Source organism: Hyla sarda, chromosome 8, assembly GCF_029499605.1.
Source record: "Hyla sarda isolate aHylSar1 chromosome 8, aHylSar1.hap1, whole genome shotgun sequence".
NCBI lineage: Eukaryota > Metazoa > Chordata > Amphibia > Anura > Hylidae > Hyla > Hyla sarda.
Genome location: NC_079196.1, coordinates 78,995,088 through 79,009,638, shown reverse-complemented (window position 1 = coordinate 79,009,638; position 14,551 = coordinate 78,995,088). Strand labels below are relative to the sequence as shown.

Here is a 14,551-nt window from a genome sequence, read left to right as displayed (position 1 = left end):
CATCTTTAATGTTGCTGGATAGGCCTTTTTTAAAGGTCGCGCAGAGGGCCTCATTATTCCAGGATAGTTCAGAAGCAAGAGTACGGAATTGTATGGCGTACTCGCCAACGGAAGAATTACCCTGGACCAGGTTCAGCAGGGCAGTCTCAGCAGAAGAGGCTCGGGCAGGTACCTCAAAGACACTACGAATTTCCGAGAAGAAGGAGTGTACAGAGGCAGTGACGGGGTCATTGCAGTCCCAGAGCGGTGTGGCCCATGACAGAGCTTTTCTAGACAGAAGGCTGACTACGAAAGCCACCTTAGACCTTTCAGTAGGAAACTGGTCCGACATCATCTCCAAGTGCAGGGAACATTGTGAAAGAAAGCCACGGCAAAACTTAGAGTCCCCATCAAATTTGTCCGGCAGGGACAAGCGGAGGCTAGGAGTGGCCACTCGCTGCGGAAGAGGTGCAGGAGCTGGCGGAGGAGATGGTTGTTGCTGCTGTAGCTGAGACTGAAATTGCTGTAGCTGTGACTGAAGCTGCTGTAGCTGCGACTGGAGTTGCTGTGTCATGGTGGTCAAGTACGACAGCTGGTGATCTTGTTGGGCGATCTGTCGGGCTTGCTGGGCGACCAGTGTAGTGAGGTCGGCGACAACTGGCAGAGGAACTTCAGCGGGATCCATGGCCGGATCTACTGTCACGATGCCGGCTGGCAGGAGGTGGATCCTCTGTGCCAGAGAGGGATTGGCGTGGACCGTGCTAGTGGACCGGTTCTAAGTCACTACTGGTGTTCACCAGAGCCCGCCGCAAAGCGGGATGGTCTTGCTGCGGCGGTAGTGACCAGGTCGTATCCACTAGCAACGGCTCAACCTCTCTGACTGCTGAAGATAGGCGCGGTACAAGGGAGTAGACAAAGCAAGGTCGGGCGTAGCAGAAGGTCGGGGCAGGCAGCAAGAATCGTAGTCAATAAGGAATAGCAGGAGGTCAAATACACAGTATGGACAAACACAGTAACGCTTTCACTAGGCTCTAAGGCAACAAGATCCGGCAGGGGAGTGCAGGGACAGAGAACAGATATAGTCTGGGAGCAGGTGGAAGCCAATTAAGCTAATTGGGCCAGGCACCAATCATTGGTGCACTGGCCCTTTAAGTCTCAGGGAGCTGGCGCGCGCGCGCCCTAGAGAGCGGAGCCGCGCGCGCCAGCACATGACAGCAGGGGACCAGGACGGGTAAGTGACCTGGGATGCGATTCGCGAGCGGGCGCGTCCCGCTGTGCGAATCGCATCCCCGACGGCCATGACAGTGCAGCGCTCCCGGTCAGCGGGACCGACCGGGGCGCTGCGGAGAGAGAGACGCCGTAAGCGCTCCGGGGAGGAGCGAGGACCCGGAGCGCTAGGCGTAACAAGCGCTCCGCTTTTCTTTTTCTTCTATGGTGACATTTCATTTACAAATCTGTTTAACTTTCTGACACCAGTTGATAAAAAAAAAAAATAATGTTTTCCACCGGAGTACCCCTTTAAGATTATGGGAATTGGAATTCAAACGACAGATGAAATTTTCCTAAATCACACTGAACACCCCGCCAAATTAAAATAATATCATCAATATAACGTCTCCAAAGCACCAAGTTCGTGCCAAGTATGGGGGTGATGTTATCTACCTCCCATGCCACCATGAATAAATTGGCATAACCTGGGGCCCATTGCCGTTTCAGTTTGCTGTAAATAATAATGACCCTCAAAATAAAAATGATGTGTAAGTATAAATTCTATTGCTTCTGTGATATAGTTATCTTGATCCAATTTGATATTGCCCTTCTCCAAAAATCTCACAACTGCTGAAATGCCTAGTTTATGATCTATAATGGTATATAGAGAGTTTACATCTAACGTAGCTAGAATGTGTTCTGGTGTCCAAGTGAATTGTTCTAGTAAACTGATGATATGTGTTTTATCTTATAAATAATAATCCATTAGTTCTACAAATGTTTCAAGAAAATGATCAACATATTGCGATAAATTTGACGTTATGGTGCCAATTCCGGAGACGATAGGTCTACCAGGAGGAAGAAACTAATTTTTATGAGTTTAAGCCAAACAGTAAAATACAGATAAACGCTCAGGGGTGCTCAGTATGAACTTGGATTCATTTTTCATTAATAATCACATCCTCCAATGCATTTTTACATAAATTATGTAATTCCGTACTATAATTTAAGGTAGGGTCTGTTTCAAATTTATTTTTATAGGTAACTGGGTCCCGCAACTGTCTCAGACACTCTTCATTGTAATCTTTGGTATTCAATACCACAACTGCCCCGCCTTTATCGGCAATTCCTGTATAGGCCTTTTTTCTTTCAAACTAATATTGTAATTTTTTTGTGTTTGAATGTTTGAGTGATCTTAGATTACTTTCAACTGATTTTTTGAAAGATATCAAGTCTGGACCCATTTCTGTTTTTGGGTAAAACCAAAATTTAGGTTTACAATTTATATGTATATATTTTGAAGTAGGTTTAATTTGTTCCAAAAGATGTCTTAAAAAATACTTTTTGAAACACAAATTGCGGACATACTTTTCTACCACAATATAGTGTCAAACTTTTTTAAAGAGTGCTATGGCGTAAATTTTAGGCCCTTATTTAAAATTATATAAAAAATTTTTTTTAAACCTTATACACAATACTATATATATATATATAGATATATATATATATATATATATATATATATATATATAAATATTAGGGATCGACCGATTATCAGTTTGGCCGATATTATCGGGCAATATTCACGTTTTTGGACATTGTCGGTATCGGCAATTACCTTGCCGATATACCGATAATTCCCTGCCCCGCCTCCCCGACCAGAGACCACCCCCGCCGCTGCCCCATTGCCTCCCCCATCCCCGGTTTTATAATTACTTGTTCCTGGGGCCCGGTGTCTGCGCTACTTCTGGCTCCTGCGACATCCTGCGGCGTCCTGCGCACTGCGCAATGATGAGTGACGTCGTCAACGCGACATCACCACCAGTGCGCACAGTGGCAGCTCAGGACACCGCCGGAGCCAGAAGTAGCGCGGACCCCGGGCCCCTGGAACAGGTAATTATAAAACCCGGGATGGGGGAAGCAATGGGGCAGCGTTGGTGGTTGGACTAGGGAGGACCCCAGGACAGGCAGGGGAGAGAAGCGGGTGGTGACGGTGGTCTCTGGCCCCACAAAAGCTGCTGCAGTTCATTGATTTAAAGCGCCCGCTTTAAATAATTGATCTGCGGGGGCGGGGGGGGGGGGGGGGGGTATAGCCAATAACTTATACCAGAATATTGGTATAAGTTATTGGCTATCGGCCTGAAAGGTTGCAGATTATCTGTATCGGCCCTAAAAAAAGCGATATCGGTCAATCCCTTATATATATATATATATATATATATATATATACTTATATGTAACCACCACCAGTACCCCATAGTGCCCTCTTTGGCGCTTATTGACTTTGTTACCTAAGGGATATTTGCCTGTCAATCAAAGCACCAGTAGGCGCACGTAACATACACGAGGATGCCGCCGAGCGTACCAGCTTCCTTTACTACTGAAGTGCTGTAGTCCACTGAGCCGGGGACCACTGTACACAGCACTGCGATCCTGTGAGATGGCTGAGTCTCCAGCAGCGCTCGCTCCTGCAAGGAGAGGCGGCACAGAGGATTAAGGAACGTACATTTTCACCTATATCCAACATCCTAGAATTAATAAGCAACATTGCAATTGAACGTACTGCATGCATTGCATATAACCTCTGAGGATACTAACGGAGTACTATCCTCAAGTCTGCTTGTTTACCATACCAGAGACAGTAACAGAACTTGCTATTTGGAATACTTGGACTAGTTCTATTAGGTGTATGGTCACATTTTATATCAGTCTATTATCTTTTATATATTTTTTAAATTTCCAATGATCTGAATAGTATTTTATTGATTAAGAGGTGACCCAGACGACTCACAAGGGCCCTGCGAGTCGCAGGTCATATTATGTAATTGTGTATAATTTACTTTTAATAAACTGTTTATTGGTTAAATATCCGTGACCCTGAGCCCCATATTTTTTGTATTATAATTCCCTATTTTTCAGACACTGTGGGTATAGGTGTCAGTTCGGGTCTTTAATGGTGAATAGCTAGATAGCTAGACAAGAGCCTCTCCATATTTGCTGTTACTTATTCAAAATGGATTCCTGTTCTACGGTGAGTTTGTGATCACTCAAATTTATTATAGTATTTTTAGTGGATGTTAATGTGTCTTCCCCATTTTCTGTGGAGGTTGTGTTCTGTTGTTTCTTTCGTCCTGTTCTCCTACGAATCCTCTTTTTTGGGGGGTTGTGATAGATATAGGTTTTGGATGTTGTAAATCCATGTGAACTCTTGGCTGTGTCAAAATCAGATGTGAAGCTTGGTTATGTGTTTGTAATGGCACTTGTTATTGTGAAACCTGACTGTGATGAGTGTAAACCTGTTCTTGTGGTAAAGTGTCCTGCGGAGGATTGTGCCGATTGTGGTGGTGATATGAATTTCAATGATGCTTGTAGTTTTGGTGATAATTTTGATAATATCTGTCATTTTTATATGTTCTCCTTTGTGTGTAGTGCAGTGACTCCCCTTTCTTTTCGTGTTGATTGTGATAACGATTTGTTTGTGGTGGGGCTCTGTGCCTTTGGCCATCCCCCCAAAAAATCCTCCATCAAGGGAGTAAACCAATTTAGTAGTGAGATTGCGTCATGGTTTTCTGTATTTGTGGGTTGTTTGATTTAGTTCTTGACTGCCTGCAATGTTAGTTTTTTTGTTTTTCTATTGATAATTTCGGATTCTAGTTTGTCAGATAGTCTCTTGTTGTTTTTGGAATTAATTATCCTTCTCAAATTTATCTAGATCTTTTTTAATTTCCTCCATTTCCATATCTAGCTCTCGAATGAGCTCCTGTTTCCTTTCAACATAAGCTTAACTAATTCTTTAGATTGTTCTCTCAATGAGGGACATTTATCAATGTTTGCTTACGTATTCTTTTTTTTTGTCATTTTTTCCTAACTTTTTTTTTTGCTTATTTGTGACTTATTTATCAACTGGTTTCAGCCTGTTGATAATTTTCTTTCACGTAAGGTATTTTTCCTTTTTTACTTTGGTAGTAGCTTTTTCTGCTCCATGTTTGAGCTGGAGTAAATTTAGTCAATTTTTAACCCTGTTGCGACTGTCGCAGTTAATAAATACCTGACTATCCGTAGTCCATTTTAAAATTATTACTACGTAGTTAATTTTTGGAAAACATGCTTTTCTCGCTTTCCAGTCAAAATGTGGCACGAAAAGTCGTGTAGTCGCAGTTGCGACAATTTTGCGACAATTATAGTAAAGAAAATCTGACTAAACCCGTTGATAAATGTCCATAAATGTTGTTTCCCACTTTTGATTAAATTCTGCACTAAATCTAAATCTCCTGCTGGGGTTTCGTTATGATTAGACCTTTCGGTATCACATCTATGTCCAAGAGATGGGAAAGGCTTTTTACTTCCCATTGATTCCTAAGTCTCTTGGATAAGATGTTCTCAAATTTTTTATATGTTTGAATCAGATGTGTATTTGGTATATGAGTACCCTGGTAATCTTTCTCAAATACATAAGTATCTATTGATAATTTATTTTTTTCTAGATGAGTCCAAACATCCATCATTACCAGGTTATTCTGGCTTTTACTCCTAATTTTAGCTTTTGTCCGGATTTTAGTCTTATCTGTTTAAAGGGGTACTCGGGAGGAAAACTTTTTTTTTAAATCAACTGGTGCCAGAAAGTTAAACAGATTTGCAAATTACTTCTAATAAAAAATCTTAATCCTTCCAGTACTTATTAGCTGCTGAATACTACAGAGGAAATGCTTTACTTTTTTGAACACAGTGCTCTCTGCTGACATCACAAGCACAGTGCTCTCTGCTGACATCTCTGTCCATTTTAGGAACTGTCCAGAGCAGCATATGTTTGCTATGGGGATTTTTCTCCTACTCTGGACAGTTCTTAAAATGGACAGAGATGTCAGCATAGAGCACTGTGCTTGTGATGTCAACAGAGAGCTCTGTGTTCCAAAAAGAAAATAATTTCCTCTGTAGTATTCAGCAGCTAATATGTACTAGAAGGATTAAGATTTTTTAATAGAAGTAATTTACAAATCTGTTTAACTTTCTGGCACCAGTTGATAAAAAAAAAAAATACGTTTTCCAGTGGAGTACTCCTTTAAGTTCTGACTTGTTAATTAAGGTTTGCCATGTCTTTTTAGTTCTGACTTGTTTGTCTAGTTTAGCCTTGTCCTGTCTGTCTTTTGATCTGTCTGTACTCCTAGTTGGTTTTATCCTGTCTAGTTTGTGCCTGATAACTGAACCTGTATCCTGACTTTTTGTGTTTTGCACTAACCTGTTTGTGTTTTGTACTACACAGCTGAATAAGTTCTGATCCATTGCTTTTTGCTTTGTCCCTAGCCTGGTGCACTGTATTTCTGTGGTTAGTCTTGTGTGATTCCATACAAGTGTATTCTGATCTATATAGTATCCTGACTTCAGTAACCTTTTCACTCACCTTCATTCTTGGTAAAACCGCCATTCCTGGTTGCCTGTTTGTCATTACTCTGATATCGCTGGTATTACTTTGGTCTTGAACCTGTTAGTCAGCACTCCGTATCTTCCTGATACGTGTTTTGTACCACTTTGCATACTTACGGTTTTTATAATCCTGGTTCCCTAATTGTTTGTTTTTGCCTGTTTACCCTTTGTATGCTTACCTGTTTCCCTTCCCTCCATGCAGTTCTGTTTATTATTTTGACTTGTGATGCCCCTGCACCTTATATAGTCCAGCTGTCTACTTGTGCATCCTCTGTCTAGGGTGGATGCTCAGGTAAGAAGGGAAAGTGTTTCTGGGTGCACTGTTCCTGGCCCAATGTGATTTATACCTTTTTAATAAATTAGCAAAGATTTTTTAAATTCTATTTTCACTTTGTCATCATAGGGTACTGATTGCAGAAAGATGGGGGAAACCTGATTTTTTATTTTAGCACAGGCCACAACTTAACAAAATGTGAAAAAGTACGGTAATAATGGTTTAAAGACTTTGGGAATGCATTGTATGTGGACAAGGCATCTCAACACTTTTCTATCTACAGATGTACATGAGTGGAGTGAAGTATTTTACTGACCTTTGGAACATTATGGATATCCTGGCCATCTTGTATTTTATTTCTGGCATTGTGTTCAGGTAAGTATTTTTCTTGTATCTAAGGTTCTTATTTTGTCCTCATCTTATATAACTGTAAAGATTGAAAAGGGACACATACCCACTTAGCTCTATCATCATGTAGTATCAAAAGGAAACCTAAACCAAAATGCAACCTAAACAGAAGATTGGTACAGTTTACCCAATGATGCAAACACCAAGGAATCTGGCAAAGGCTTATACTGAAAGCTAATCGGAGAATGTAATATTTTAAAAAAACACAAATGTCCGTCCTCAAGGTGTTCATATATAGAACGGGTGAATAGTAAGGAGGAAATGTAAACAGTGTACCATAAATACTAAATAAATGTATTAATATAGTTTAGCATGAAAACCTTTAACTGCCGGGCCCTTTGCAGTATACTTTCAAAGCTCAAAAATAATCACATAAAATCACATGTGGTCTACGGTAATATTAAAACATTATTAAAAAGTATTCATAAAAATAGTCTACCCACAAATAAACCAATAAATGTAAATAGCAATAAAAAATATAAAAAAAAAAGATTCTGTTCAAAAAATCCTTTGTTGCAGTCAGTAGGAAAGTTCATTAGTATAGATGAACCAAATAATCCATATATATATATATACACCATGTCTCAGTCTGTGTAATTCCCCACAAAGTAAAAATAATGGTAACTTTTGTTTATTTTCACACAAAATACGAGTAGTAATAGGTATGATGGTGGTAGTTGTTAATTGTTAGTTGTTAGAATTGTTGTAATAATGATACTTTCTATAATAGTAGTAGTGATTATATTGTATCCTTTATTAGATAGCATACAGCAAGAATGTAGCCTTTGCTAGATAGTGTGTAGCATACATCAATGTTTATAGTTGGTGCACTGCACCTCCCACCAAAAATACTTCTCCTACTGCAATAGAAGTGGTCTTCCCACTTCTGTATTATTGCTCCAACAGAGCTCACTGGAACATTCAGAAGCTTAGAATTGTGCCTGTAACCAATGCTATCGTTATGTTTTACAACAATTAAGTTGTGAAGGTCTTGAGACAGCTTTTTGCTTTTACCTATCATGAGATGTGTCTTGTGTGACAAATTGGCAATGTGGCAAAAAAGACCTGCTTGTCAGTTAGAACTGAACAAGCTGATATTAATTTGTACTGACAAGGGGCTGGATTGCTTTTTAATCACTGATATATTTCATGTCAAGGGCACATTTGGAAATAAATTTAGTGAGAAAAATGATGTTCAGGATGTATTTAATTCCCTGTAAATTTTAGCAAATAGTACCAGAATTCTGTCACATTTTCAGTAGTAAATCAGAACCATGGAGTGATTTGCCTATACCTAATGTTACGTAAATGTACTCTAATAGGTTGTGTGTAAATACAACCCTGGGGCCCTTTCTAGGTTGACTTATTCCCTATCCTCCATTACTGGAAAGAATGCTGACCTCATGAAACCAGAGGGGGACCTAAACATGTCTTTTGCTGTAGAGACATAGCTGTTCTTCTTTGTGATGTTATATTTTCTCTTCCCAGAATGCGCAGTACTAACTCCAGCTCACTATATACTGGAAGAGTCATTTTTTGCCTGGATTATATAATTTTTACTGTCCGTCTCATCCACATATTCACTGTCAGCCGAAATCTTGGACCAAAGATTATTATGCTACAAAGAATGGTGAGCAAAAAATGGGAGAAATAGATGTTATAGACAACTCCTGTCCATATGCCCCATAATTGTCCCCCCTAGTTAATAAACATGGTGCAACCTACCAAGATAAGTAATGGAAAGGAAGATGACACTTGCCGTGTACACATATCTGGCTGGATAAATTGGCTGGGATACATTCAAATAATATATACAAATTTATTTTGTGAATAATAAATGTATTTTATATTTATTTCTATATCTTACGTTTTCTCCTCTCTTTATTTTAGCTTATCGATGTATTTTTTTTCCTCTTCCTCTTTGCTGTTTGGGTGACTGCATTCGGAGTTGCTCGGCAGGGAATCCTCAGATGGAATGAACATCGCTGGGAATGGATTTTCCGTTCTGTTGTTTATGAACCATACCTGGCTGTGTTTGGACAGTACATTGCGGATGTAGATGGTAACTACTATAATTAGCTCAATTTCCTACATTTCTATATATACAGTCTATAAATACAATAGTGAATAAATATTGTTCTTTCTGCTTCTAGGCACCACTATTGATTTTGACCTCTGCACTATTAATGGGAATGAATCTAAACCATTGTGTGTAGAGTTGGATAGTGACAACCAACCCAGATTCCCAGAGTGGATCACAATCCCTCTAGTCTGTATCTACATGCTGTCTACCAACATATTACTTGTTAACCTACTAATTGCCATGTTTGGGTGAGTAAGGAAAAAAATCCATTCAAACTTCCATACATGCACCTTGACTTACCTTACTACCCCTGAAAGTGAATTGTTCTGCAGTTATAAAAAATAGCTTTATCATGTATCATGCTCCAGAAATTGTTCTTCTACATTGTCTGTAGAAAGGAAGGTGCAACTATTTTTAACTATTTTGGAGACATTGGTTAGTCTCCTCCTGTAACATACAGTACACAAACAATTCCCTTCTCAGCCATGTGCATTAAAGGGGTACTCCAGCATTTAAAAGTGTATGCCCTATCCACAGGGTAGGGGATAAGTGTCTTACTACATGATGTTCGACCTCTGTGACCCCCACAATCATAAGAATGGGGTCGAAGATACTTATCCCTATGCAGATACTAGAGAAAAGACTACAATATGGCAATCAGAATGAATACCTGGATCAATGTTCCATCCCCATGAATCTAGAATCCATAACTTGTAATATTATACTTTTCCAGAAAAACATCCAGGCCCCCTTGTTTATTAAATGGGCACTCTCATTAAAACAAATTTTTTCTATTGCACTCCTTATGGTAAATAAAAAATATTTCTAATATACTTCATTTTTTTAAACACTGTTTTCTATGAAGTTTTCTATGTTTTATTTGTACTTAAAAAAGCTCAAGAGCACATTTTCTCCAAACACAGGAAGTGCAGTCTGGAGTTCTGAGGGGGGGGGGGGGGGGTCCAACCAACAGCATATGGCAGTTAAGTGTGAGAGGAGCTATGATTGGATGAGGCTGGACCCCCCCCCCCCCTCAGCACTCCAGGCTGCACTTCCTGTGTCTGGACTTCGGTCCAAAGTCTGTGTATGAGATGGGGAAAATGTGCTCTTGAGCTTTTTTAAGTACAAATAAAACATAGAAAACTTCATAGAAAACTAAATTTTTTTAAACAAAGTATATTAGAAATATTTTTTATTTACCACAAGAAGTGCAATAGCAAACATTTTTTAATGAGTTACCCTGGGAGTACTCCCGTGGAAAACTTTTTTTTTTTTTTTTTAAATCAACTGGTGCCAGAAAGTTAAACAGATTTGTAAATTAAAAAGAAAAAAGGGGTGTATGTGCAGAGGTGTATGTTCCAGGGCTGGTGCAAGGAATTTGCCGCCCCTGCCCTATGACATGCTCCACCTTACTACTGGGGTGACACACTGGGGGATATTTATCAAAGCTGTCTATGTCCCGCATCAATATAGACCAAACTACAGAGTGTTAGGCCGATCTATTGTGCGCCTAATTTATCAAAAGGCGCAAGGCTCTTGATAAATTCTGCGCACAGACTTCGGGATCTATGCTTTAGACTGTATTTAAACCTGCTCCAACATGCTCCAACATGGACATTTCGGTGTACTTTCAGCTGATGCGACTTGTCGCTGAAAAGTCGCTTTTGATAAATTCAGCACCAATGCATTTTTCTGTCTAAAATAGACTAGAATGCATCATGTTCTAAAGCAAAAGTGGCGGAAAAATCGCACATATTTAGACTGCGACTTTCTGTGCGACAAATTTAGACAGGAAAAACCAGTCTAAATCCTTTGATATATATCCGCCATTTTAACACCCCCCCCCCATGTTATCTCCTTACTACTGGGGTGACACACTGTAACAAACCCACTCCTCATGCAATCTCCTTACTACTGGGATGACACACTGTAACAAACCTCCTTCTCATCTAATCCCCTTACTACTGGGGTGACACACTGTAACAAGCCTCCTCCTCATGTAATCTCCTTACTACTGGGGTGACACACTGTTACAAACCCACTCCTCATGCAATCTCCTTACTACTGGGATGACACACTGTAACAAACCTCCTTCTCATGTAATCCCCTTACTACTGGGGTGACACACTGTAACAAACCTCCTCCTCATGTAATTACCATACTACTGGGGTGACACACTGTAACAAACCTCCTCCTCATGTAATTACCATACTACTGGAGTGACACGCTGTAACAAACATACGTAATCGTGCACTTACACATGCTGTAAGAATCCGCCCACAAGCCCCCATAGGCTGTCAGTAGTGCCATCATTGTCCTCTATAGCCTGGGCGGAGGGGCAGAGATGGAGTTGTGATGTCATGAGGCAGAGGACATCAGCGATCATGCCTGTCTGCCTCTGAGGAGCATGTCGCTGCTGAAATCAGTACTCCTCCAAGGCGGACAGACGTGATCGCTCATCGGTTGGTTCGGGGCGGGAGTTGGGGGTGGATGTATAAAGGGACGTGCTATGTCAGGATGCTGGACAGACCTGACCTTCCTGTCTGCCTCGGAGGTGGCACTGCGCTCCTTTTAGAGGCAAAAGAATGCAGATTATTATGGTGCCGGGGGAAGGGGGGGGTGCGACAGTGGTGCTGGCTGGGCGCTAACTTTCTTACAGCGGGCAGAGTGGTGCTCCCATCATGAGGGCACTCTAGGTGGCTGCCTATTTTGCCTATAGGCAGAACCAGCCCTGTGTCCTTCTTACATACAGGGACCCAAAATTGGACACAATACTCACAAGCCTCTATGCCTCTCTTGATATATCCCATCACTTTGTTAGCCTTCACAGCAGCTGCCTGGCACTGGTCACTAAGTTGAGTTTATTGTCCACAAGTACCCCCAAGGCCTTTTAAGTTGTAGTTTTACCTAATGTCTTATTGTTTAGCACATAATTGTACATGTTGTTATTACGGCCCAAGTGCATAACCTTACATTTAACCACATTAAACTTAATTTGCCATTCCTGTTCCCAAGCCTCCAGCTTCCCCAGATCCCTCTGTAATATTATGTAACTCTCCTCTGTGGCGATCACCTTACTTAGTTTAGTGTCATCTGCAAATATTGAAATTCTATTCTGTAATCCCTCTACAAGGTCATTAATAAACATATTAAAAGAATTGGACCCAGTACTGACTCCTGCGCGACCTAACCAGAGTCAGTTCCATTGATCCCCACCCTCTGCTTCCTATGAAGCCAATTGCTAATCCATTTACATACAGTATGTCCTCCCCCCAGTCCCAGCATCCTCATTTTATGTACTTACTTTTTGTGTGGCATCTTATCAAATGCCCTAGAAAACTGTTGCACGTACCTTAAACTAAAAGGTGACAACCATTATGATTGCACCTCCTGTATTTGCTTCTGCAAAATGGACATCATAACAAAAATGCCAATATCTCAATAAGTAAATAAAATCTAATTTCCAAACTGTAACTTCAGTAAATGGGAAAGTTTATGCTGTGGATGGAAATTCCCTTAAAGGTATGGTCACACATAGCATATCCGCAGCGTATGTCACACTGCAGGAAATCCGGAGTGCTGCGCGGGAAAAAAGGCCATGGATTCTACTACGAGCAAAAACCCAGGGTTAACCCACCGCAGCCCTGTGTGTCTGTTTGGAGGCGACATTATTATGACTTGTGGCCTCGCCTGCAAACCTTACTTCACACAGAGTAGCCCTGGTTGTCTGCTTGTAGCAGAATCTGCAGCGTATTACCCATAGTGTTAAATACGCTGTGGATGTGCTACTTGTATATAAATACTTATGGTATTTATTTTTGTGGCTACAAGTATTAGTAGTAATTTTTTTTTCCACCCATAACAGGTACACTGTGGGATCAGTTCAAGAAAATAATGACCAAGTTTGGAAGTTTCAGCGATATTTCCTGGTCCAGGAATATTGTAATAGATTGACAATTCCATTTCCTTTTGTCATTTTTGCTTATTTCTTCATGGTACTAAGGAAGATGTTCGGGTGTTGTTGCAAGAAACAAGAACCAGAGCCTATACCCTGCTGTAAGTCAGTATAACCTTTTATAGCATCATGTACAATTTTACAAGTTGGAATTATCATTTGCCTTTAGGCATCTAGGTAAAAAAGCTATAGTATTTTATTGCCTTTCTCTTAAAGGGGTACTCTGCCCCTAGACATCTTATCCCCTATCTAAAGGAAAGGGAATAAGATGTCTGATTGCAGGGGTCCTGCTGCTGGAACACCCCGTGATTTCCCTGTAGCACCCGGCGTTAGTTTAGAACACTGGCTGCGGCACTGGAGGCTCGGGAGGTCACGGTCACGCCCCTTTTGACGTTACGGCCATCTCAATGGGAGGGGGCGTGGCGCCATCACGTTCCCTCCCATAGACTTTCATATAGGGGGAGGGCATGACGTCACAAGGGGGGGCCTGACCATGACGTCAGCGCCACATCGCTAGTCATCAGGCACGGAGCGAAGTTCGCTCCGCGCACCGGATGACTGTGGTACCACAGCAGAGATCGCAGGGGTTCCCAGCGGCGGGACCCCTGTGATCAGACATCTTATCCCCTATCCTTTGAATAGGGAATAAGATGTCTGGGGGTGGAGTACCCCTTAACCCCTTAAGGACTCAGACCATTTGGGACTCAAGGACCAATGATACCCATGATAACATACTTTTCTATTACTGTTGCGCTTAAAAAAAAATTGCAAACTGTTTAACCAAATTAGTACGTTTAAAATCCCCCTATTTTGAAGACCTATAAATTTTTCATTTTTCCGCATAAGCGGCTGTATGAGGGCTCATTTTTTGCGCCGTGATCTGTACTTTTTATTGATACCATATTTGCTTATATAAAGCTTTTAATACATTTTTTATACATTTTTTTAAATAAATTATAAAAAAGCAGCTATTTTGGACTTTTTTATTTATTTACGCTCATGCCGTTCACCGTACAGTATCATTAACATTTTATTTTAATAGTTGGGATATTTACGCATGCGGCGATACCAAATATGTATATAAAATATTTTTTTTACACTTTTTGGTGGGGAAATTGGGAAAATGGGACAATTTACGTTTTTATTGCGTGAGGGTTTTTTTCACATTTTATTAAAAACTTTTTTTACTTTTATTTTTACACTTTAATAGTCCCCATAAGGG

General features: G+C 40.7%; 1 protein-coding gene across 13 annotated transcripts in view; it reads left to right on the top strand.

Moving 5' to 3' along the window:
• TRPM8 (transient receptor potential cation channel subfamily M member 8) overlaps positions 1-14,551 on the top strand; it is a 273,438-nt gene that overhangs the window by 220,290 nt on the left and 38,597 nt on the right. For 11 of the 13 annotated variants that reach the window (XM_056535991.1, XM_056535992.1, XM_056535990.1 and 8 more), the window contains 5 exons: positions 7,167-7,258; positions 8,780-8,921; positions 9,182-9,353; positions 9,445-9,622; positions 13,240-13,430. In XM_056535991.1, the coding sequence (XP_056391966.1) occupies positions 7,167-7,258; positions 8,780-8,921; positions 9,182-9,353; positions 9,445-9,622; positions 13,240-13,430 (775 nt within the window). Of the gene's footprint in view, positions 1-4,110; positions 4,220-7,012; positions 7,090-7,166; positions 7,259-8,779; positions 8,922-9,181; positions 9,354-9,444; positions 9,623-13,239; positions 13,431-14,551 lie in introns of those variants that run through there. The other 2 variants (XM_056536003.1, XM_056535999.1) reach the window with 2 other exon arrangements.